At 41.3% G+C, this 26,184-nt stretch overlaps 1 protein-coding gene across 2 annotated transcripts in view; it reads right to left on the bottom strand.

The window, feature by feature from the left end:
- Window positions 1-4,530: 4,530 nt before the first annotated feature.
- LGI1 (leucine rich glioma inactivated 1) overlaps window positions 4,531-26,184 on the bottom strand; it is a 39,825-nt gene continuing 18,171 nt past the window's right edge. The window contains exons 3-8 of one of the 2 annotated variants that reach the window (XM_033224943.1): window positions 24,567-24,638; window positions 24,400-24,471; window positions 12,181-12,252; window positions 9,451-9,620; window positions 9,012-9,176; window positions 4,531-5,737 (exon numbers count right to left, since the gene is read on the bottom strand). In XM_033224943.1, coding sequence (XP_033080834.1) covers window positions 4,902-5,737; window positions 9,012-9,176; window positions 9,451-9,620; window positions 12,181-12,252; window positions 24,400-24,471; window positions 24,567-24,638 — 1,387 coding nt within the window. In that variant the 3' untranslated portion in view covers window positions 4,531-4,901. The remainder of the gene's footprint in view (window positions 5,738-9,011; window positions 9,177-9,450; window positions 9,621-12,180; window positions 12,253-24,399; window positions 24,472-24,566; window positions 24,639-26,184) is intronic. The other variant, XM_033224951.1, reaches the window with a different exon arrangement.

Below are 26,184 nucleotides of genomic sequence, written 5' to 3'. Positions count from 1 at the left end.
GCAGCTACCAGGTTGCCTGAGGCTTTTATTAGAATTTTGTCACAGTTCAGTGCCTCCCTCCATCCAATCCTATTTCCATTTTCTCCTTCCCAGGTGATGACCTCAAGAGGAATCCTTAATTAATGTCTGTACAGTAACTTCTCAGAGTTTGGTTACCAGATAACCCAACCAGGAACACTGTACCTCCCCATCTTCCTCTCACGATCCCTCCCTCCCCACTTCCTCTTCCTTTTTGCTTTCCCTTGTTCCCTCTTTTCCTCCCTCTTTTTCTCACCCTTTTCCTATCTTCTTTCCTCTCTCTATTCTCTCTCTTGCTCTCCCTCATACTGTGGAGTTTCTCATCTCAGCTCCTTTCTGAGCTCTCATGTCATTCTATTCTCACTTTCTGACCAATTTCCTCAGCTCTTCTGGCACATGGACCATCATGGCTGCACCCAAATGGTGTCTTCAGCTCCCCAGTCACCATCACTGTGGTAGATGCTGTTGGTATCTCACCCCGATGCCTTTACTGGGCTGATGTCCTCATCTTGCAGCTGCTGTGGGTGTCCGTTAATAACAGCTCCTATGTGTACCCTTCTCTGGAGGACTATCCTTTACCAACTGGAAGCTTCTCTCCTGGAGATGCCCAAAAGGTTTTGCCCCACACTCCTTGGCCAATGACTGTCAGATGGGTGGGGGTGTGCAAAAGTCCATCCTCCTTGCCTCAAGGCAGGACACACTCCATGGTACAATTCACACTCTGGACAGCCCCCTAGATCAGGTGTAGCCTGTCTTTTCCTGTCTTTGCATAGCATCTTCCCCTGTCCCATGCGGCTCCTCTCACTCCCTTCAGGTGTAGCCTGAGAGCACTCCCTCAATCAATCCCTCTGCCTCTAAGGAGCCTGATTTAGGCTCATCTCCTTACAGATCCTGTGCTTGTGGCAAATTGGCTCAGCCTTTGCTGTCCTAATTCCAAATATCCAGGAGACAGAATTCTCTTAGAGTTCTTTCTCTTTGAACTCCCATTCAAAGACCAGTGCTCCCTGTGTGCAGCTTGGCTCAGGCTGAGCTCAGCCCAGCATCTAGGACGAACACCTGGAGTTCATTTCAGGTGAACATTGGGAACGCATTACAGGTGCAAACTTCTGTGGCTGCAGAGGGGACAGAGTTAAATAGTATAGGGTAGATGAAGGGTACAGGGAGAGGGGACAACTCTCAGAAAAGGCTAGTCATTTCCTGCAAAGGTGAACCCTACCCGTGTCCTCCTCCTCAGTCCCCTACCTGTGTCCTCCTCCTCAGTCTTTCTTGAATTCATTTTCTTGGTCTTCTCTTTACCCCTCATCAATCTTCCCATCTACGTGCCAAGTTCTAATCAGATAGTGAATATTTGAAAAGTGGCACCACGTGATGGAGAAAGGACTGGGCTGAGTGTCAGGTTGGAAGATGGTCCTAATTCAGCTAGCTTACTTCACACACACCTCTGGGTCTCCAGCTTTAAGGTAAATTAGAGAGTCAGTTTGCTAGCTTCAACAGTCAGTGCTTTTCTGAAAACAAGAAGGGCTGGCTGGGTGCTTTGGCTCACACCTATAATCCCAGCACTTTGGGAGGCTAAGGTGGGAGAATTTCTTGAGGCCAGGAGTTGAGATTAACCTGGGCAACATAGCAAGACCCTGTCTCTACAAAAATTTTAAAAATTAGCTGAGTGTGGTGGTACATGCCTGCAATCTCAGTTATGCAGGAGGACCACTTAGCCCAGGAGTTTAAGGCTGTAGTGAGCTACGATTGCACCACAACATTACCACCTGGGCAACACAGCAGAACCCTAAAATTAAAAAATAAAAACAAATAGGGCAGAATCTGGGTCTTTAAATCTCTGCATTCCTGAATTCAGCACAATGCCTGGCACAAAGAACACTGATAATGTATTTTTTAAAAGGAGCTATTCTCAGCTGGACATGGTGGCTTATGTCTGTAATCCCAGCACTTTGGGGGGCCAAGGCAGTGGATCACCTGAGGTCAGGAGTTCAAGACCAGCCTGACCAACATGGCAAAACCCCATCTCTACTAAAAATACAAAAAAGAAAAAAGAAAGAAAAAAAAAAGCTGGGTGTGGCAGCAGGCGCCTGTAATACCAGCTACTTGGGAGGCTGAGGCAGGAGAATCGCTTGAACCTGGGAGGCGGAGGTTGCAGTGAGTCGAGATGGCGCCACTTCACTCCAGCCTGGGTGACTGAGCAAGACTCCATCTCAAAATTAAAAAAAAAAAAAGGAGTTATTCTCTAAAAAATGAAATGATGGAGAATTACATTAAGATAATAAGGTAGAGCATGATCCCAAAGTATGCAATATTCTGAGTATGGGGTGCCTGTTAGCAATAACTATCACTCGGTAAGTGCTTAGTTGTGCCAGTTCCATGTTAAGTATTCTATTGCTGTTGTATAACAAATCACCCAAAAACTTAGCCATTTAAAACAATTTAAGCCGTTTTATTACGCTCATAGAGTCCGTGGGTCAGGCATTTGGACAGGACACAGTGAGGATGGCTTGTCTCTGCTCTGCAATGCCTGGAGCCTCTGCTGGGAAGATCTGAAGTCTGGTAGTGACTTGTCAGCTGGGGCTGGGATCACCCAGAGGCATCTTCACTCACAGAACCGGTGGCTGAGGATGGCCTTGGCTGGGTCTGTTGACCAAGGCACCTACGTGTGGTTTCTCCATGGGGGCTGGGCTTCATCACAGAACAGTAGCCTCAGGCTAGTAGGACTTTGGAAGGTGGCTGCTCACAGCTCCAAAATCAAGTGTCTCAGTTTACAAGGTAGGAGAGAAGCTTCACCATTTTTATGACCTAGCCTCAGAAATCAACTATATTATTCCCACCACATTCTATTACGAGCAAGTCATCAATTCATTCACGTTTAAGAGTAGGTGAACTAGGTACTGCCTCTTGAGGGGATGGGGGAAAGGCTGTCACAGAGCACATGGGATGGCAGCTATTGTTGTGGTCATATCTGGGAAATAAAATCCGCCGTGCATGTACTGTCTCATTTAATCCTTCCATTATCTTTGGAAGTAGGTATTATTGTCCCTCTTTACAGGGCAAGAAACTGAGGCTCAGAGGGGCTAAGCAACTGGCCTGTGGACAAGGCCAGTACATGGCAGAGCTGGAGTTCAACCTAGTCTGTACAGAGCGGGTGTTCTCCAATAGCATATGATGCTGCTTACAGGAAAAGGGAACTGAAAAAAATAAGACATGGAAAGGCCAGTTTGGGAGTGAGGTATTCTTCTCTCCCATAATCCTGATGTCAGAGCTATTATCTTTCCCATATGGGAATCTGGTTCCTGTGTATAACTCTCCAGGGAATTGCTTCACAGAAACTATGTAAGTAGGTGTGTACCTTTGATGCCTCCAGTCTTCCAGATATGCACTGTGTGCCAGGGGCTGCTGTCTGCCCTTCCCGACCACACTTACATGGCAAAAGAGTCCAGCAAACAATGAGCAGGAGCAAGCTCTGACCCCCTCCGTGAAGGCAGCACACAGAACCAGTTCGTGCCAGGAATATCTTCTCTGCCATGATCCCCCTTTGACATTACATCTTCCCTTTAAGTTCAAACAAGAACCTAGACTTCCAGAAAGTCATCTTGATACTCCCAGGATACTTAAAATCTGGAATAGTTTAGAAGGTACTCGGCACTCACTGCTTGCTCTGTAGGCTTTTTGTGTTCTAACACCCCAGTTAGTCTTCTAAGGCCTCAGAGGGCAAGGTCCATGCCCTATTCTGCCTCAATCCCCCACCCCTGCTGAACAATACCCCATTCTTAGGAGGTAGGCAATAATTAGGTCAAAAGGCCTCAGAAAGTTTATTATTACATTATAACAGGAGGACACACGCTTCTTTAAAAGCATTTCTTGAGAGCCTACTGTATCACAGGCATTGTGCTAATGACCCATGTGATCCAGAAGCAGAAATTTAGAAAATCAGGTATGAGCCTTTTGGGCACTCTGCAGCAGGTAAATAACAAATCAAAATTGTATCTAGAAGTGAAGCATCCTTGGTCAGATTAAGAGGCCTTCATGACAGGTACATTTGCAGCAAACGCTGTAAGGTTACAGTCTCTATCAGCTGTCAGACGTTTAGAAAGACCCTAAATAGGGTATTGAGATCCTAATTCTTGATTTTACTTTCTCCTAGAAGTTGTCTGAGTGGTGATTTTAGCTGAGGCTATCAGTCAGGAAAGGATGGGTCTTGCTGTCACTAATTTCCAATCAGTCCTCTTGTAGTAGGCAAATTTCTCTACCTTTCTTTTAATTTGTCACCATTTCACCTCAAATTATCCCGAAAGGCCATGACCTTTGGAAATACCTTTGAATGTTCAAAATCATCTGATCCAGCCACATATAAACCTGGTCATAAATTATGGGTAATCAATATCAGATTACCCATAATTTTATCTTCACTCATTCTTCACACTGTAAATCCTTGATCCAAATACAAAGCTATTATATAAAACTATTTCTTCAACATACCAACAACAAGAATAAAACAGCTCCTGTAAATAATTACCTTTGGGATATGAAAGAAAATGTAAACATTTTATTTGGCAGTTGTTTCTGAACACATGAATAAATAAATGGAAAAGTACATATTAATATTTCTTTTTGGAGTAACAGATACCATTAAACGCTTATTTACACATCTTCACTGCAAAGAACAGTTACACAATTAAATTTTGTCTTATAAAAGGTAACTTCCCACATCACTGGACTGGACAGTTAAGGATGGAGATACTGGTAGTGCTTGGTTCTAGCAGTCTCAATGTTTGAAAGGCATTCATTTGCAAGTGTGATAAGAAGAGTCATCATGCATTGAGTTCATCCGGGTCATGTACTGTAGAAAATTTCTGATGGCAGCCACAGAATTTGGTGTCTCATGCGCTTAAGTCAACTATGACATGTTTGTAAATCTGTGTATTTCCCTTAAAACTGGAAGCAAAAAGAAAATTACGTTTATTAATGGACACATGTGTGAATGATCTTGGTGCCTGAACATTTAATTCCTGAAATTTCACAAATTTGGCTTTTTCTGCATCCCAGTTATACACTTGAGTAAAGGAGTAATCACTTCCAAGAATTGCATATTGGTAATTATTTATCTGAAGAGGCTGGAACACCATGGATCCTCGCGACGGCATCCTCTGAATATCCTGGAATGAGGAGCCTCCCCATTTCATGACTTTGGAATCACCAATGAATCTTGTCAAGCAAATGTACACGTCCCCTTTCACTGAGAAGTGCTTCACTGCGTACACATCCTCCATGTTAGGAATGTCAGTTTGGTTAGTGAATAATTGTGTTGCTTTGTTCCACTGATAAATTACAGGACGCTGGGAACTACTGGACAGAATTAAATGAGGCGTTCTGAGTGTCTGAGGTGTTCTGACTATTTCTAGATATTCCACATCAGTGTCCCTGTACCACGCGTGTAAGGATTGATGGGAGTAGAATCCGTTTCCGTTCCATTTGTAAATGGTAGTAAAACCAGCTTTTGAACTGTCAGCAACAACAAAGTACCAGTTGTTTTCAATCTTGAATGTTTCAATGTCATTGGGTTTTCGGATTTTGAGAATTTCAATATCCTGGATTTTTATGAATTTATTTGCAAAACTGTCTCGTTTATAGATGTGAGAGCCACCAAACAGCTGGGCCACAATAACATAGAGCTGAGTTTCAATGACTATAGGCTTGCACACTACAGTGGATGTGCCTGGGAAAAGACAAAGGAGAGGTTAGTTGTGTGGCCATCCTCTTTTGGAGCATGTAAACATGCAGGCTGGGGCCATACAACTTCCACCCAAATCAGCCTGAAACAAGAGATCTCCTTGGTTGATTAGGCAAGGCTGGTCTCCAAAACCCAATGGCAGCAGTGTCCTGAAGTTCTGTGCCTTTGTGCCTCATGGGGCCTTGTTACCAACAATTGAGTTGTTAACGTCATATCCAGCCTGCTTTAGACATTCAGGACACACAGCTATGGCCCGAGTGTTCTCTTATTTCTTGCAGAAAGAAAGCATTACTTTCCCTGACACATCATGAGTTAATCATAATTCTAATGAAAACTACTGTTTACTGAACATCTGTTATGTGCTTTCTCAATTTACCTCATTAATTTTCCCAACAATCTTAAGAGATAAATATTATCTCTTTTTCCACATGAGTAAACTGAAGCTCACAGAGGCTGTTTTGGTAGCAGAAGGCAGAGTTGGGGATTCAAAGCCAGGCCTACCGGTGTGTCTACGCTTTTAACCCAAGCTGGGGACAAGTTAGCTATTCCAGGACTTCAAATTTGGGTTATCTAAGATCTTAGATAACCAAAGGCTAGCATTGTGGTCTGGGTAGCCCATGGCTCTACTGTAATTGTTTTGCTCTAAGTCTGAACTGCTTCCTGCTCTAGAATAACTTGCCTTTCCCCTGCAAAGAAAGGAGATGCCACCTTTCACTTTTCTGGAGCTTTAGGTCACTGGTGGCAGGAGTGAAGAAAAGGAAGAGGAGTGTTTAAGAAAATCGAAAGACGGGGTCAGCCATGGGCAATGCTCCTGAAAGTTATTTTGGGAAATCACAGAAAATGATGTGGGATCTGTCAGTGGCCTAGCTTGATATCCTTTGGGGAAGACTTTGACATTTATCTGACCTGTGAGATTCTGATCTCACAGAAGGAGTTTGGCTCTAGAAAATCCAGAGACAGCTGGGCAAATCTGGGCTTTAGGCCTCTGCTGACTATAGCTCTAGTGCGGGGCAGAAAGTTCTACATTAACTCTTTCTACTAATTGGTTTCATCCATAGGCAAGGTAGTTTTCTTTGTGACTCTTTTCAGGGCTAAACTGATTGTATGATCTTAAGAAAATCATTTAACTTCTCTGAGGCTCAGTTTTCTTTTCTGTACAATGAGACTTTAGACTAGATTAAGGATGGCCACCAGATTCCAACACGTGCCAATACTGATTGGCTCATTGAGCGTGATTGCCTGGGGAACTGTGTTGAGAAGGATTCTGTGGCGGTGTCTGCACTCTACATGAACGATTACCATGATAGATTAGTGGTGCCTGTCTAGAGTGAAGGAAGGGATAATGACTGAGTATGGGACACATATTTGTCATCTGCTATGGTTGGAATGTTTGTGTCCCTCCAAAATTTATGTTGTAGTTTAATCCCCAGTGTAATAGTATTAAGAAGTGGGGTGTCTAGGAGGTGATTAGATCATGAGGACTCCACACTCATGAATGGAATTAGTGCCCTTGGAAAAGGGCTTGAACGAGTCTGTTAGATCTTTTTTTGCCCTTCTGCCACGTTAGGACATAGAGAAGGCACCGTCTTTGAAGCAGAGAGTGAGCGCTCACCAGACCCTAAATCTCCTGGTGCCTTGATCATGGAGTTCCCAGCCTCCAGAACTATGAGAATAAATTTCTGTTCTTATAAATTACCCAGTCAAGGTATTTTTTTGTTACAGCAGCAGGAAGGGACTAAGACATCATCCTAGACAAGATGAGCTGTGAGGTGCCCTCTGAAAGTTTGCAGATGTATGATTTATTTCTCTTGTAAGTGCTCATCTAAACAGCCATTCAAAGAAATTGATGAACCATACACAAGTAAGAAGAGCCTGTTTCGACTGCACAAAACCCTGCTATAGTCCGCTGGAAAACTTACAGGGGCCTAGGGAACCATGACCTTCTTCCTTCAGAAAGGAGGATTCTAAAAGAAAGGAGTTTCTTTTAGATTCTAAAATGGTCTCAGTTTGGAAGGGATCCCTTTATTTAAGCAACCCCAGCCTTGAGCAAGCCCTGGACCTGTCTTGGTCCTTTGAGCAATGAGGGTGATGGCTACCAGCAAAATCTATCATGACCCTTCATGCCTTATCTAAAGGGTTGCCTTTTATGGGGAGATGTGAGTGCTCTTGAGAGCAGATTTAATGGTATTAGAAGCTAAAGCTGATATTAAAAATTGTAGAGGGAGCCCTATGTTCTAATTAATGACTTATAATTTTAAAAAGTATTAAAATGGGAAAGAAATTTAAGAGATCAGCTAAGTAAGGCCAGGCAAGGTGGTTCACTCCTATAATCCCAGACCTTTGGGAGGCCGAGGTGGGTGGATCACTTGAGGCCAGGAGTTTGAAACCAGCCTGACCAACTTGGCAAAACTCCATCTCTACTAAAACTACAAAAATTATTGGGGCATGGTGGCACATGCCTGTAGTCCCAGCTACTTGGGAGGCTGAAGGACAAGAATTGCTTGAACCCAGGAGGCTGAGGTTTCAGTGACCCCAGATCATGCCACTGCACTCCAGCCAGGGCAACAGAGTGAGACTCCATCTCAAAAAAAAAAAAAAGAAAAAGAAAGAATTAGATTCCATGGCCAAATCAAGGGTGAAAAATACGGGAAAAATTTCCTCACTGCAGGACTTCTCAGATTCACAGATGTATGTATTACGAATCTACAAGACCAAGATATAGTTCACGAATTTATTGAACCACAAAATCTTTTTTGTTACAAGGCATACATTAACATTTTGTAGAAGAAATGTTTGTGCAACAAAGTTTGAGACTTATTGATCTAAAATAACCTTCTTATCTTATAGTTAAGAAAAAGGGGTTGGGGGGTATCCGTGAGTATGAGCGGCTCGCCCAAAGAGACTGTGGCAGAACCTGGACTAGAACTTCTGATTCACCATCCAATACTTTTCTTTGAAGAAAAATAATCAAATATTTACTGTTTATGTATTATACTAGACCCTATGCTAAGTTTCTTGAATATGTGTTCACATGATCTTATTAACAACCCTGTGAGTTAAGTATTAATATTATTCCCGTTTTACAAGTGGGGAAATTATGGCTTAGAGAACAATTCCAGGTCATTTAGCAAATGGTAGAGTTGGAATTCAAATGACTTTAGGTCTGCTAAAGCATTCCCCTATACCACTCATCTTTCCTTGTTGCCCTTGGCTGAAGCTATTTAACTTCCCACTCAAAATATTATTGGGCTTTTCATACCTGTAATGTTGTCATAATTCCGGAAGGTCTTTTCCACATGGTCCCATTCAAGGAAAATGCATTTTCCAGTAAAAGGCTGAGCGATGACTACATACTCATCATTCAAATAAGAAAAAGTGTCTATGGACAATGATTGATAAGGCAGGTCTTGAGACTTTGCAAATTCTGCAAAAAGAGGAAATGATAAATAACTGTGAGCTAATACCTCTTTCCTTGGCTGGATCTCAAATATTCATAAGAAATACATGTATTTCAGAGAATAGTAAAATGGCCATTTTACTTTTCTTTTAAACGCATGAAGCATTGTCAATGGTTCATAATTTTTTAAAAATTAAATTGCTCAGCTGGTTTTTAAGATATAAAAAATATCAGTTTCTGCATATGAAAAAAAAGGTAGCTCTTATTTTAATATTATGAGGTGGAATGATGAGTACATTACCTGTAATGATGCAATCGAAATCCTTGGAGGAGAGGCTATTGATTTTGCGCTTCTTGTATTCTGGGGGGCCTTCACAGTAGATGTCTTCAACAGTTGCATTGGTGTGGCCAAGCCATTCCACTAGCCATTTCAGTTTACAGTCACAATTAAATGAATTACCCCTCAGGTCCCTGAAAGACAAACTTCAGCTGCTTTTGCTGTACAAGGGCCCTACCCACACAGGAGAGAGTTCTACATGAACAATTAACATGTGCAGAATGACCTTACCCGGCTTTACATCCTGCCCTATAACCTGCCTGGAACCTGACTGACCACTCACTTTGGGCTCAGAGAGTTAGCACCATGCACACTTGAAGACTGCCCAGTCAATGGAACCTCATCACCTACTCCCTCTTGGATCCCCAAGTGGCTTAGTCTAGGGCTGTGCTGTCAATAAAAACAGTATATGAACCATAAATGTAATTTAAAATTTTCTATAGCCACATTAAAAAAGTAAAAAGAAGCAGGTATAATTCATTTTAATAATATGTTTTATTTAACCCAATACATACAAAAGATAATCATTTTGACACATCATCAATATAAACATTATTGAGATATTTTACATTCCTTTTTTATACTAAGTCTTTGAAGTCCAGTGTGTATTTTATATATCTTAATTCAGATGCTAAATTTTACCAGAAATAGGTGATCTATATTTAGATGTCATAAAATTCATAATTAAAAAAATAGATGTATATACCCAAATTGTTCCAAACATACTTAACATTTTCCAATAATTGAACTGAGAATCAGCTTTTAAATTTAAATTTAACTGTTAAAAAATTAAGTAAAATTTAAAATTCAGTCTCTCAGTTGTACTAGGAGCACATTTTAGGTGCTCAGTGACCATAGGTGTCTGGTGGCTACCCTATTGGACAGCACAGGTCTAAAGGACAGAATGTAGTGATTACTGTAATGTATTTAATTAAATCAAGTGAGCTGTTTGCTTTTCTTCTTCCTCACAGACATAATTAATCCTGATCCTCTTCTGTGGTCTACAAATTCAGTTTAAATAGGAAATGACTTTGACACAGCAGAGTTACCACAGACATACAATCGCTCATGCCTGTAATAAGTTATACAGCATAGACCATTTACATTTCCACATATGACCCCAACTCACCAAGTTCTCTGTGTATTTGCATTGCTTCTGTTCAGGAATTCCACCTCCTTTCCTGGTCACACAGAATTCTTAAGATAGGTGCTGCCTACTCTTCACACCGCACATAAATAATTTTTAAACGCCCAAACATTTAAAAATGTTTTTTAGAGGATACTTTCAAGAAAGCCAAGAAATCCACTAAAAGGCAAGTTGGCATGGATCTTTGTACTTCTAAGATAATTCTTGATTTGGGCATATTAGAGTAGGTCCAAAAGGCTAAACCCATCTTGGGATTCCCTGGAGACTGAGCCAATTTCAATATTTTTTTGTTTTGTTTTTCACTAGTGTAGGGTATAGACTGACACAAAAATGGGATAAAGGATCCCCAACAAGCTACATCCCACGTCACCCATGGAGTGTGTTCTAACTTCCAAGACACTTCCAGAACTGACCTAGTCTCCCAGGAGAACCCTGACCCACACTAATGAGTGGCAACCTTTCAGGCTACTGTAAACCAGAGAAGATAACTATGGTCTGTCCAGGACTCTCTTGGATGAATCCTGATTTGGGCATTCTCCTGGAATTAAACCATCATTCAGGAATTGGGGTAATAGACATGGAGGAGGGGCTGGGGAAATACTGCAAGGAACAAAGAAAGTTTTTCATTAGGCTACTGATTTGAAGTTAAATACTGGGCTTGGAAAAAAGTACTTGACTCAGATTTTCTTTTTGTTTGTTATTGGAGAAAAGTTGTTTTGAATATATAGTCTACAGCAAAGTACCTGAATACTTTTTTAAAAAAGCTTTTGTTTTCATATATCCTTTCATTTGTTCCTGTATTCCACCTTATGACATTTAAATACCTTTCTAATGTTCTGGAAGGCAAATAATGAAGCTGAATTGCTTTTGAGAGGTTTAGGCATATATTACTTGCTTTGCTTACAGCAAAATATACAAATTCCTTGCAAAGATCTTTCACTCGGAGGCTTAAAAGTCAAAGTTTGAAAGCTCTTTTGTTTGAAAAAGGGTCAAAAATAATTAAATTCATTCCCTTCCTGGGGCTTACGCCAAATTCCTGGGGATTAAGCTTAGAGTTGTTGTTCAGTCTAATGAGAAAAAAGGCAAACTTTTCTCCCTTCCCCCACTTCCTGCTCCATTTCTCTGTTGACTGACCAACCCAAGGGTGTAACCTTTCATCTTTATTCTGTCAGTTTCCCAGACTCCTTTATGTTTTCCCTTTGTAGCCCTATTTCCTGAACCTCATGAGAAAAAAGGGATCTTGAAATTTCTAGCCGGGTCTCTTCCCACCCTGTCAAAGTCCCTTACCGTTGCTTCCTGCCATATAGACACACACTTTGTCAAAGGAATGCCTGGGTGCCATATATTCAGAATTTCCAATGATAAATACCACAGAAGATTCAAATGTTAGTCTATGTAAATTTAAATTTTTGGCCAGTTAAAATTCAGATTTACAAATCCTAATTTTAATTTAAAAGCCAATTAAAAATTCTAATAATCAATACCAGGCTTCCTTGTTAATGACTGCAAATTAATTAATTGTTCAGTGATTTCTTAGGTCCTCTTACACATTTGTTAAAGAATCCAGGCCCTTGAAAATATCTTTTGGGAGTGTCTGAAGATTGTTGTTTGCAAGGCTCCTGGAAAAAAAAAAAAAGTGATGTAAGCTGTAGTCATAAATTAAACAAAGGAATTTACTGATAAAGTTTAGTTATGAGTCTCTTTTGTCATTTCCAGCCTACTAAATGACTTGTGGTCCTTTTTCTACTTCTGAAATACTATTCAGATTCCTGCTGTTGTCCTTTCAGTTCCTAACCTGTTCACTTCAACACCCACTCCGTATTTATTTATTTTTATTTTTATTTTTATTTCTTGAGACAAGAGTCTCGCTCTGTCACCCAGGCTGGAGTGAAGTGGTGTGACCTCAGCTCACTGAAACCTCTGCCTCCTGAATTCAAGTGATTTTCCTGCCTTAGCCCCCCATAGCTGGGATTACAGGTGCCCACCACCACACCCAGCTAATTGTTGTATTTTTAGTAGAGACAGGGTTTCATCATGTTGGCCAGGCTGGTCTTGAACTCCTGAGCTTCATGAACTCCTGAGCTTCAGTGATCCACCCGCCTCGGCCTCCCAAAGTGCTGGGATTACAGGCGCACTCAATATTTAAACAACACTTTATGTTGGTTAAAAACAACAACGATTCCTGGGCATTGATCTTTCCATTTAGAACAGAACACGGGAGAGTCACACTCTTGGACACTCAGTCTAGGGGATATCTCCCAAATGATGACTAACCAAGCTGGTGAGTGTCCATCTCCAAAATGCCCCCTCTCCTCCCGCCTGGGCTGCCCCTTCCTCCTTGCTTGCTCCGGAGAGCAGCCAAACCTCCAACCCACAGTGCCAATAGCTCTATCCCTTCCCCAGCACATCCTTTCTCCTTTCTGAAGCCCACGCGGCCTTTTCCTTTCTAGTTCCATTCATTCCACCTCAGAAAAAAGTTTTCTTATAAATACCTATCCAACCATTCTCTTTAATCATCTCCCTCTTTCTCCTTCTTCTGGTTCTTTTCCTGTGATCACAAGAATGATTTTCCCTTTCCCTTTCTATTTGTTCTTCCACAAATCACTAGAATGATTCTAATCAAGGTTAATGAGTAAAAAATTGTCCTGATAATGCCAAGGAAAGGGAAATGTGTCCCTAGTACACAAATATAGCATAGTGCTAATGCTGTATGACCGGGGAAGGTCACCAGGTAGTGTAATTTTCTATTTTTTACCAGCACCATATATATATATACACACGTTATAAACTTTTCTTAGAGGTTTTTTTTTTCGCAATAAAAATAAAAAACTAAACTAAAAGTAAAGAGCCCATACCATTAGCCTCTAAACCCTTGAAAATTCTCTCGACTTCCCTTTAAAACATTCTCAAAAGTCTATGTCTTCTACCTCCACTAATTAAATATAAGATTTCTCAAGTGCAAACATTCAAGACTTTTAGAACTTATTTTTGAGTTAGTTACGTTGTTTTTCTGGGTTTTAGAAATTACTACTAGTTTAAATGGTTCTCAATGAACCTTGGAATGTAAGAATAGGAACTGAGTCAGAACGTTCCATTCTCAATGGTGGTCCAATTGTGACAAAGAGCATGGCTTTTGGAGTGATTCTGAGCTACGTTTGAATCCTGACTCCAGCATTTACTGGTTGTGTGACTTTGGTAATGTATCTTCTTGGAAATTCAGTTGTTTCATTTTTAAGTGAAGATAATAATACCTTATCTCATAAGATTATTGGAAAAAGAAAATGAGATAATCAAGGATGGTGCAGTCATCTGTACTACTCTCAGTAGAGTGGCTGGCGTCAGAAGAGGAGAATGGCTTCTGTATGTACATTGTCCAAGAAACAACGTTTAGAAACAGACCATACGAATGAGCTGCTATGGCTGTCCACATACAGCAAAATTAACAAAATGCCACTGAGGAAGACTATTCAAGAGAATGTCTCCATAATTCATCTTACTGACTGGTGTTTGAATGAAGAGATTTTCTGATGTCTTGGACCAGTCCAGAGTCACTCCCCATGTTATGTGTCTCAGTTTATTTTCTGGCATAATGTGGCTTAAAGTTATCTTACTAACTTCTAAGTGGATGTCCCTTCCTCTGAAGCTGGCAAAAACTGCAACTGGCTGCAGGGCATAAATTTAGAGGAGGTTGAGTCACAGGACAGTGGGTACGCAATGATTAAGCAGTCAAATCCTGAATTACTACTGCCAATAGGGCTACACAGGAAAAGGCACTGTGCTTGTCTTACTGTCCGAGGGGAATTCTTTTTTTTTTTTTTTTTTTGAGACAGGGTCTCACTTTGTTGCCCAGGCTGGAATATAGCGGCGCGATCACAGCTCACTGCAGCCTCAACCTCCCTGGCTCGAGTGATCCTCTGGGCTCAGCTTCTCCAGTAGCTGGGACAACAGGTGTGTGCCACCATGCCCAACTAAGTTTTTTTTATTTGTAGAGACAGGGTCTTGCTATGTTGCTCAGGCTTGTCTTGAACTCTTGGGCTCAAGCTATCCTCACGCCTCTTCCTCCCAACGTGCTGGGATTACAGGTTTAAGCCACCTACCCTGTGGGATTCTTTTAAACAATGGGTGAATCTGGAAGTTCTACTTCCTACCCAAAGGAGCAGAGCTTTAGCCCTCACACGATCCACGTGCAAGATACCCACAGAACAGATGGCAAAACAGAGCTGCAGACTCGGAGCTACGGGGCTTCCAGAATGGAGAGGCAGTATTTTTGCATGACAAGATGGAGGGCTTCTAATTCACCAGAACTGCAAGATGGGGCTGAGAAAGACAGGCTGGCCTGATGGGCTGTGGGATGAGGCATTACATTTCCTGACAACTTCTTGTGACAGAGGCTCTTGCCTTGGGAACCAAAGGGTTGGGGAGGCAGGGGAGTCAGAGGGAGAAATGGTGGGTGGATTCGCTGAATCCAGTGTCAACCCTTTGCTGCTTCGCTACCAAAAATTCAATGAAATCCTTGCCCACAATGGACTGCTCTTAGAGGAGAAAGGATGAAGCTTCATGTCTAGGTTTGGTGAGTGATGGGCATGAGAAGTCTGCCTGGATTCACTAAGAGAAGCAGAATCAAGAGGAAGTAAGATTCAGACATGAGAGCAGGGCTTCCAGACACCCAAGGCCGGGGAGCTGGAGTTCAGACAGCTTCCCTAAGTCTCTGGGAGGTCCCAGTGACATCAGGGTACATTTGGATAAAAGTAAAGCAGGCAGTGGGATTTGGGCAGAGAACGACTTAGGAAAGCAATGTTGACAGAGCCTGAGAATTATTCTGCAAAAAATATAACAGGTTGCCAGGGTGCGGTGGCTCACGCCCGTAATCCCAGCACTTTGGGAGGCAGCGGTGGATGGATCACCTGAGGTCAGGAGTTCGAGGCCAGCCTGGGCAACATGGCAAAATCCTGTGTCTGCAAAAAATACAAAAATTAGCTGGGAGTGCTGTGTGCCTGTGGTCCTAGCTACTCTGGGAGGCTGAGGTGGGAGGATGGCTTGAGCTCAGAACTTGAGGCTGCAATGAGTCATGATTGCACCACTGCACTCCAGCCTGGGTGACACAGTGAGATCCTGTTTCAAAAAAAAAAAAAGATATATATAAAGGATTATGTAAATAAACGATGGTCCATATGTAACATGGAATATTTTGTAGGAGATTTTAAAAATGAGGTAGGTCTCTATGATTTAATATGAAGTGATACCTAAGTATAGAGTGTCATCTCTCTGGAGCAAGAAGGACAGATAGATGTCTGTGGATACACAAAGAAAACTCTATCAGAAGATATAAAAACTGTTGATTGAGGTCGTATCTTGGCGTATGGTTACTGGAATCTTTCACTTTTCTATGTAAATACATATTTATGTTGTGAGTTTTTATCATCAAGCATATATTATTATTTTATAATCAGAAGAAACAAAGAATAGAGTTGACTTTTTGAAAGGATCCTGTTACTTAGTACTTGTAAATAAGTATGGTTCTGTCCAGTGAGGGTTCAGTCATTCAAAATCAATCATTTGGCTGCATTCTTCAACTTCCAAAGCTCCCTACAGGATTAGATTAGGAATTACTGTCACGGCCCGAACTCCAGGGCCTGAGTGGTCAGATCATGCAAATGTCTTTCACAAGATCTCCTGCAGGAGGGAGCTGCCTGTTTTCTAAAAAATGCCCATGCAGTTTCAGGCCCTCACCCTCTATGGAGATTGGGACTACAAGGTTGTCCAGGCTTGAAGCCACTGCTATGGTTCTTTGCCCCAGCTTAAAGTCAGCTGTGATGAGGGCCTGTTGCCTCCACAAATCATCATGGGCATCTGAGGGCTTTAGGGAGATTCCCTGCAGGAGAGAGCTGCTGAGAGCATTGGGACCAGGGGCAACAGGAAAAAAAAGGGCAAGTCACGCAACGCTCCCTGAAACCTCCTCAGCATTTAATCATAAAAACAGGGTAAATAGAATGAAATCTGGTGTTTATCAGGGAATTTAAACAGCTAGAGAGACTGAGATAGCACTTTGTGGGTTAGAGTTAAGGTTATTTTAGGGTTGATATTAGGATTATTTGATTCTTCAGATTCCACCTCTGCGTTGAGTTTTGCCACCAGAAAGCAAAATACCTGGATAAAATTTTCGCAGTTCTGCCTTCATCCCACTCCCAGCTTCACAGAGTAGTGACTTAATATTATTATTAACTTTTCCTCAACAGAAGCTTTCGTTGCTATATGTGCTATGTGTTTGTAAAACTGGTTGTAGCTATTCTTTCCTGCATCACTTAGTGTAGTGTAGTGGTTTAAGTGCCAACTTCATCCAAATCCACCAGGGATTAAATTTGAACGTCATCACTCTTTGGAATGTGTCCTTAGCCAACTTAATTTAACCTCTCTGGGTTTCTGTTTTGACATCTGCAAAACTGAGTAAAGGGTATGAATTTCACTTATTGTGAGAATTAACACATGTAGTTACTAATATTTTTATATACTTATCTTTGTAATGGATTCCAGGAAAAACTGTATCTGCAGGTGAATTTTTAAACCTTATGTGTTAACACCACAAAATTAATCTTTTTCTTTGTTGTTATAGTCATTAAACAGTGATATTAAATATCTAAACACTTTAAAATATTCACTTCAGGAAGCTGAGATCATCTATTCTTTCTGCCTCTCTTAGTAAGGAAAATCCTATGCCTTGGTATTCTTAAAAGTTCCATCTTTTACTTTTACTGATACACATATACACATACACACATATATACACATACTACATATGCACATATATATGTAATAATAATTATTTCTTCGCTTCAAGAAAAACTGGAAAGTGCAAAAATTATTTTTTAAAAAAGGAGAGAAATAATAATTATCATAGGAGAAGTAACCACTGTTAAGATTTAGTCATGTTTTCTTCCGGCCATTAACGCAGAGCCCATCAAAAGCAAGGGATTCTGGAAAGCCATGTTGCTAGTCCTGCCCCCCAGGGTGTCTACGCCTTCTCTTACCTCTAGAGTGTCATGACTGAGAGAGTGTCACCCTGAATTGCGGTAGGGGACCCTCCTTCCTCTGCAAAGATCTGTTAGCCAAGGGTGAGGGTTAAACAGAGCTGAATTTTAATACTAGATGTAAGAATTCTTGATTCTTAGGAATAGGAGGAAGAAAAATTATGAAGGACAGAGAGGCAAGGAGTCCCAGGTAGCCACCAGAATTGTCAGGAAAAAGACTTTCTATATGGTATGGTTTAAGGAGTACCAGGCTCCTGCGTTGGCTGAAGCTGAACCCTTGCCAGTCAGACTCATTTTAGGGCCCAGAACTCAGCCACAGAGTACAGGGGTGACGTGAACAGGGAAGGGGATATCTGAGTTTGAGCTCTGGCTGTTCCCTTTTCTATAAAGTGAATGATCACTGGGTCAGAACGATCTCCAAGTTCTATTCTTGCTCTTGAATCACATCTTTGTCATTTTCACTGAGAGGCTTATGGCTTCATCTTTAAAATTAATAGATGACACTAGGATAGGTGATACTTTAGGCCACATACTTAGGGGTCAGTGTGTTTGACAACAGGCTTTTCCAGGAGATGGAGGTCGCACTGGGTCGCACCAGAATATCCGACTGGGGTGGGGTGGAGCTGATTGGGACAGGGGTGAAGACACAGTCAGTGAGAGACTTGAGGAAACATTTAATCAATGTTCCTTTATTTCTAGGATAATTCTGCAATGAGCACTGGAAGGATGGTTCTCTTTCCATTATCTGTAGGTCTAGTATAGTGCCTGGCACAAAGTAAGCCCTCAATAGATACTTTTATTTATTTATGTATTTATTTATTTTGAGATGGAGTCTCACTCTGTCACCCAGGCTGGAATTCAGTGGCGCTATCTTGGCCCACTGCAACTTCTGCCTCCCCAGTTCAAGCAATTCTCCTGCCTCAGCCTCTTAAGTAGCTGGGATTACATGCATGCGCCACCATACCCGGCTACTTTATGTGTTTTTAGTAGAGATGGGGTTTCACCATGTTGGCCAGTCTGGTCTCGAACTCCTGACCTCAAGTGATCTGCCCGCCTTGGCCTCCCAAAGTGCTGGGATTACAGGCATGATAGACACTTTTAAATGAATGAATGAATGAGGCAGGCTGGAGTAGATGAGAGGAAGCGTACATATCTAGGCAAAGAAAAGAGCAGAGGATGCTCCTTTGAGGCCCCCTGTGCCAAGGCACTGAGGGAGAAAGCTCAAAGCCCCGTGAGTGACTAGTGCAGTCCCCACCAGCTGGTGTGGACTCCTTCAGGAAGGACCCTCCCTCCCCACAGCCCCACTGTGGTAGAAATCCCAAGGCAATGTGGAGGCTCTTTAAAGTGTGCCTTCAACTAAGTACCATTCTCTAGGTCCCGATTCACAGTTTACCTAAGAAACATTCTTTAAAACAACTGAGATATTGCACAGCTCAACGTCTAGTTACCTTGAAACTGGCTGAGTAAGGTCAAGTGTTCTCAAAGGCAGGTGGCCATTCCTTCTTGACAGAAATGATGACCATTTCCTGCCCTTTGGTGTTTTCATCGTTTACTCAATAAAACCTCCAATTATGACTGTGGAAGCCACTGGAAAGTCTTCTCTCTGAGGCAACCAGACTGGCTCAAACACCACATTTGTTTCAGTGCCACCGGGCTCTTCTGCTAAGAGAGCATCGCCCACAGCCATCTGGGGTGCACCCAGCCCCTCTGCAATGCAGATTCTCAGCTTGGGTTTGTGTCTCTCTGAGCCTGCGGCGGTGCAAGTGCAGTTACTTTAATTTCATAGAAAGTGTTTAAAGGGGATATACACTCTACCATTTAGAATCCTGATTCAGGACTAATGGAGGTTATGCAGTGAATTTTAGTTTATTCCTACACAGTGGTGATTACTACATACCAGGCCCTGTTCTAAGCGCTTTGCATATATTAACTCACTTAATCTCAAGACCTTAGGCACTAATACTCTTAATTGCCTTGTTATTCCTCATCCCATTTTAAAAGATTATTATTATAACCCCATTTTACATGCCCAGGCTGTAGCATAGTGAAGCTAAATGGCCTGCCCCAAATTCCACAGCTGTTAAGGTGCAAAGCCGAGGAATTGATCTGAGGTGGAGAAAAGTGCACTTTGAAGCCTAAAGCCTTAAAAAGGAAACCAATGGTTCAGATAAATGCCAGCTTTATTAATAAGCAGTAAATAATGGAAAATAAACTTGACCTATTGAGCTGGCAGAGAGACAGTTGAACCCAGGCAGTCTGGTGGCAGAGATCACCCTCTTAGCTGCTACATTGCACTACCTCTTTAAATACATGGCAACGTGAAGGCTAAAACAAAGCATCCTGTGCAACTGATTGGGAACACGCAAGCATCCCGAGTTTGGGGACTGTTATATAGTTCTTTGTACGCCCTCAGTGCTGAGCAACCATTGGATACTCTACAATACATATAGATTGATGATAATTTTCTCCAAATATTTATATATATGCATGCAAACAATGCTGGTTCCACTGGGCCTTATCCACAGTGACACTTACATGGCACACAAAGCAATCATTATTAAAGACTCGTGGGTATTACTAGAAGCCAATACATAATGTTTGAAGATTTTGTCATCATTGGCCATAAACTAATTTTTATTCATAAACTATTTTTTATTCATGTTTTCCTGATTACCAAAATAACATATATTCATCAGAAAAATTTAAATATACAAACGATTGCTAAAATATACAAACCATTCAAACATTAAAGTGAAACATGCATAACATTAGGACAATGATTCAAAATAAAGTAATTGAGAATCTCAGGATTTGACAGGCTTTGAAAGGACTTAACTTTAAGAAGTCTCTCTCTCTTTTTAAGGGTTAATTTGTAGGGTTTTAAGGGTTAATTTGCAGGGGACTGGGGATCTCGCCTGATAGCCGGGTATATATAATAACTTTTTTATTTTTATTTATTTGTTTATTTTTATTTTTATTTTTTCTTTGAGATGGAGTCTCACTCTTTTGACCAGGCTGGAGTGCAATGGCACTATCTCAGCTCACTGCAAGCTCCACCTCCCAGGTTCATGTCATTCTCCCGCCTCAGCCTCCCGAGTAACTGGGACTACAGGCGCCCACCACCACGCCTCGCTAATTTTTTGTATTTTTTTAGTAGAGACGGGTTTTCACCGTGTTAACCAGGATGGTCTCGATCTCCTGACCTCATGATCCGCCCATCTCGGCCTCCCAAAGTACTGGGATTACAGGCGTGAGCCACTGCGCCTGGCCTATAATAACTTTTAAGTTGTCTGTAAATGTCTCTTAGAAGAGAAATCTACTGACATCTCTGTATAAGAAGGTGAGAAAGTGCGTTGCTCCTTTAGGCATGAACTAAATTTATATAAATGCACAGGTAAGGGAGTGGCTTTAATGTTAGGCCAGAGTGGGAACCAGCTGGACCTGAAAGTATACGTCTAATCCCAACTATCTGCATTTTGAGATGAAGTATGTGGGTGGGGCTCCTGTTTTCAGGATCTTTTCTTTCTTCTCTAGTCGTATTTCCTCCTCAAATCATGTCCCATGGAAGGATCCAGCCAGCTCAATAAAAGCTATCTGGTCCTGCTCTAACTGACACAGTGGAGCTAGCACCGGACGTCTCATCAAAGACTGTGGGAGATATCTGGCTTTACCACTTAGTAACTGGGGAGCAGCTTAAACTCATGGTGTACCTCCACTTGCTCATTTGTCTATGAATGTAGTGCTACTGCCCTGTCTCTTTCATGGGGTCATCAGGAGACTATGATGAAGCCAAGAATATGAGAAAGCTTTGTAACCTCTTCCTGCAGCGCATACAGATTAGAGGGTGAGGTGCTAATTCCTCACAGCTCAAATGTTTGCCTTGATTGGGAAGGATTGATCTGAGGTAGAGAAAAGTGCACTTTGAAGCCTAATGTCTTAAAAAGGAAACTAATGGCTCAGACAAATGCCAGATTTATTAATAAGCCATAAATAATGGAAAATGAATCTGACTTATTGAGTCGGCAGAGGGAAATTTGGGTTTCAGATCCTCCCTACTCCATCTCTCCTTGAAAGACAGAAAGGAAAGAAGGAAGGAATAAAAGAAGGAAGGAAGGAAGAAAGGAAAGAAAGAAGGAAGAATGGAAGGAAGGAATTGTAAAATGAAGAATAGCATAATTCAAAAGGGGAACATAACTTGGGGACAAAGGCCCTCAGTGAGAAAATATTTGTCCAATTTCTCTTGCTAGCCTGAGCTTCTCTAAGGTGGGACTAGCTCTTACTCATCTTTGTAGGCCCTACTCCTTGTAAAGCATGTGTCACATCCTAGAAACTATTTAAGATGAACCATATGGCATTGCCATTTTTGTAGATAAAAAATAGCCTAACATTGGCAATGCCATATGAGTCAACCTAATAAGTGTTAGCTAAAGATGCAAGAGACCTAAGGGTCATATTCATTTAGCCAGCCTTAACCCCTGTTCCCTCATAACACCTTCCCACCTCCAGCACCAGCTCAGAGAGGTGGGACTTCTCTCTCACTGCCTGTAAGAGTCATGCCTCTCTTTGAGGGCTGCCCTTGGTGTTCCTTGAACCTGAAATTTTCTGGATATTAAGTGTATTCTGTACCAGTCTCTCTCTCTTATGGGCTCCATACTGCTAAAGAAAGGGCATCATTAAGACCCACATTTAAATTCCTTTTTCATTTGATAAACATAATAGGCTCCACTAAACAAAATGGGTGTCCTACACTAGGATGTCAAACAGACTTTTTTATTTGCCTTTTTCCTCTTCCCCTTCCCTTCTTCCTCTCCCTTCCCTTCCTCTCTCCTCTCATCTTCCTTCCTCTTTTTCTTTCTCCCTCCCTTCTTTCCTCTCTCCTCCCTTCCTTCCCTCCCCTCCCCTTCTCCCTCCCTTCCTTCCTTCCTTCCCTCCTTCCTTCCTTCCAAGACAGGGAAACATTTTTTCTTGTTCTGTGCATGGAGCCTGAGGGAAACCACAGGCTTTTAGGCTGGAGAGGAGACACAGCTGAACTGAATTGGGCAGGTGAAGCTTATATCTGGGTTCCTCAAAAGGACACCTGAGTCCTATATCCTCCCTACAGCTCTCATGATGCTAAGCATTGGACAGAGGCCATGTGGGTTGGGATGTATGTAAATCTAGTGGATTTCAAGTTGAGGTCATGAACTTCCATTTCTCCTTCCATATGTTTGCTTCTTTTGTTTAATTTTGTCTGAAAAATGAGGTTTGGCAGTGTTAGGCTCTGTGACAAAACTGCATAACATTTATTCTGTAAACAGCCATCTTAGAATCATATCATGTCATTGACATGAAGAGTAGTATTGCAAACACTGTTTTTTTATTATAATAACTCTACACAGAAGCCTTGAAAGGTATGATTTTGTAAAACATATCTGGTCATTAGCTTCTCTTTGCTACAAAACAAGCAACAGGAGAGAAAGGGGCCTGGTGGAGGCAGAGGGACAACCGCATGGACACGCTGGAAATCAGGCTCAGTCAAAGGACAGGAATTTTTGTCTCCTTTGTTCCCTGCTGCGTCCTAGGGCCTAGAGCAGAGCTGGGAATGAAGCATGATGAGAGAACAGGTTAAACTTGACAGAATGACTATGACACTTGGATCTCTTGCATCTGTATCTAGAACTGATAAGATACCTATTAGGTAGGTTGAGAAACAGCTGTTGAAAGGATGAAGCGTCACTGCAATTCAACTGTTAAGTAGATGTTCTCATAATTCCATAACTGATCAGCTCATGAGGCATCTATCCCCTCCAAGACTGTTTCCTCATTTCTGAAATGGGGATGATTGTGCCTGTTTGGCAGGATTATTGAGAGGATTAAATGAAAAGTGATGTAAATGTTAGTGCCTTTTCTTTCTATGTGTTTCTAGTTTCCTTAAAACAATCTGTGCGTATGTAAGAGTGTGTATGTGTGTGTGCATGTGCGTGTGCATGCACGTGTGCGCCTGCATGTGTGTGTGTGTGCGAATGTGTCTCTCTGTAGAGGGTGAGGGAGGCTAGAAGAAACAAATTGTTTGGGTCATGTTGTTCAGGGTTTCTCAACCTGCCCACGATGCCACTTTAGGCTGGATAATTCTTTATTGTGAGGGGCTGTCCTATGCAGTAGATGTTTAGAAGAATCCCTGCCTTTTACCCACTAGATGCCAATTACATTCCCCAGTTGTGACAACCAAACATGTCTCTAGATATTGCCAAATGCTCCCTGGGAGACAAAATTGTTCCCTGTTAAGAACAACTGCTGTTAGCTGTAATCACCCATTGAATAATTAAATATTTCACTGATAAACAAGTTGATCGGGTACTAATGAAGACATTGTCTGTGGCTATATTATGTTTAAATGTATATAAAGTGAGGGCTTATAGAGGAAAAAGAAAAGCTGATATCAAATTACATAGTCAACCCATAATGATCCATGAAGCAAGTAATGATGTAGATAATAAATAAAGTTATTTCAGGCACACAATTTCCCTGCATTAGATTGCTTTTCTAATTATGGTTGGTTTAGGATACAAATATTAATAGTAATCAATTTCTTGAACACCCTCTGACAGATGACAGGGAAAGATGGCAAGTGTGCATGGAAAGAAATCATTTGGGTTTCTGAAATTTTTATGGACACTCATAAAGTAGGTGCATTAACCACAGGTGATCAAACTGCATTGTCCATTAGCAAGCTTAAAACGTAATAGCAATATTCATACTTACAAGTGAATTAATGACTTTAGTCCCCGGAAAGTATGTCTTGAAATTGACTTGATGTTGTTGTTTTCTATGAATCTGCAATAAGTTATAATATTTTTTGTCAAACAGTTATAGGAACTTGAGAGTACTTGTCCTGAATCATCATGTTTAAAAAAAGCTTTTTTACTTACAAATACTCTAGATGTGGAAGACCAATAAAAGCATCATCACTGATCACATCAAAGGAGTTCGATGTGAATAACCTGCCCAGAAAAAGTACACAATGAAAATGGTGAAACTGACAGATTGTCAATCTTGGCTGCTTTTATCTCTCAGAAAAATGAGTGGGAGTTGTATACAGAAAAATGCCTGCATGGCTGTCTGCTACAGTGTTGGTTATGCAGATAATCTATGCAGCATTTTTTTACTCCTAATCATCTCCTCATCAAAGGCTCATCAAGGGGTGCCTGGTGCCCCACTCCTCACAATGACTGCCACCTGCCCTGGGTGGCATTTTGAGATACAATCAGAGCAGCCGAAGCAGCCAAACCAAGATTTTACATATTTTCATGACAAAGGCACTAACAATCTTTTCTACTTATTCTAGAAACCTTGGAGTGTTCTGACTGGCAAAAACAATGGTGCTTGGGGTTTTGAGCCTGGGAAACCTAAAAAAATTAAGCTGCATGCCCAGTTGTGCTGTGATATCTCATAAAAGACAGGCAGTTGACACTGGCTCCATGAACACCAACCAGCCTCCTCCTTTGCAAACAGACTGAAAATGGGAAACATGAGGTTCGGGAAGAGTCTTAGACCCATTTTATCACTGAATAGTTGAAGTTTTTACTTGGACAAATATATTTGCAATTTCAAAATCCACAAGGATTTGGTTTTGAAATTACTGCTGAAAAAGAACATCAATCAGCCATCTCACACCCTGTTGAACTCCTTGGAGAACTGAATGAGAGGCTTAAAAGAGGTAGTTTTAGGCTAAACTGTACGACAATATATTATGTCATAATGTAATAATAATAATAGTAATTCTGTTAGTAAAGCTTATCACTTTTACTTTGAAACCGGGGATTAAATATAACTACCACGAACTAGCTCACTGAATTCACCTCTGAACCTGTGAACTAGAGGAATTAAAACTAGGAGATCTCACTTTCTGAACATTTATGAGTCATCTGTTTGTCATCTGGGATTGCTTCAAATAATCAGAGGAGGGGGACAGCAAGGGGTTAGAGAAGAATTGGCATGAGTTGATAATTTTTGAAGCTGAAAGATGGATACATAAAAGTGAATTTTACTATTTTCTTTACATTTACATATACTTAAAATTTTTCATAAAAATGCGGAGAATGAGGGATAGGAATGAACCAACCAAACAAAAGGAGATGATTTCTTGCATTTCTTCCTAAACTATCAATCCTAGAGTGGTGTTGGATTGTCTTCTAATCCCTTAGGCCTCTAATGTCATGGCTTTGTACCCAGATAATTCACTAGGTTCTGAAAAGCCAGCACTAATGAATAGTGATACATGTTAGAATTCCATGTTACTAAAACAAATTCAAAGCTGTATGATTTCCATCACAGCTTTGGCAATTGTGTCTCTTCTCACTTCATGGTTCTGGAAATCAAGAAGATTCCTCAGCTTGACTCCAAGGTAAGCTAACATCCAAAGGCTTCCTTAGGTTCCAGACTTTCATTGCATTCAGTACAGGCAGCATCAGTGGTGGAGAGAATAGAATAAGGCAGAAATTGGTATATACAAATATTATACCTCTCACAATCACTGATTTGAAAAAT

Source organism: Trachypithecus francoisi, unplaced genomic scaffold (assembly GCF_009764315.1).
Source record: "Trachypithecus francoisi isolate TF-2019V2 unplaced genomic scaffold, Tfra_2.0 Contig01436, whole genome shotgun sequence".
In the NCBI taxonomy this organism is placed as follows: Eukaryota; Metazoa; Chordata; class Mammalia; order Primates; family Cercopithecidae; genus Trachypithecus; species Trachypithecus francoisi.
The sequence above is the reverse complement of the archived record's forward strand: the minus strand, read 5'-3'. Positions and strand labels throughout refer to the sequence as shown.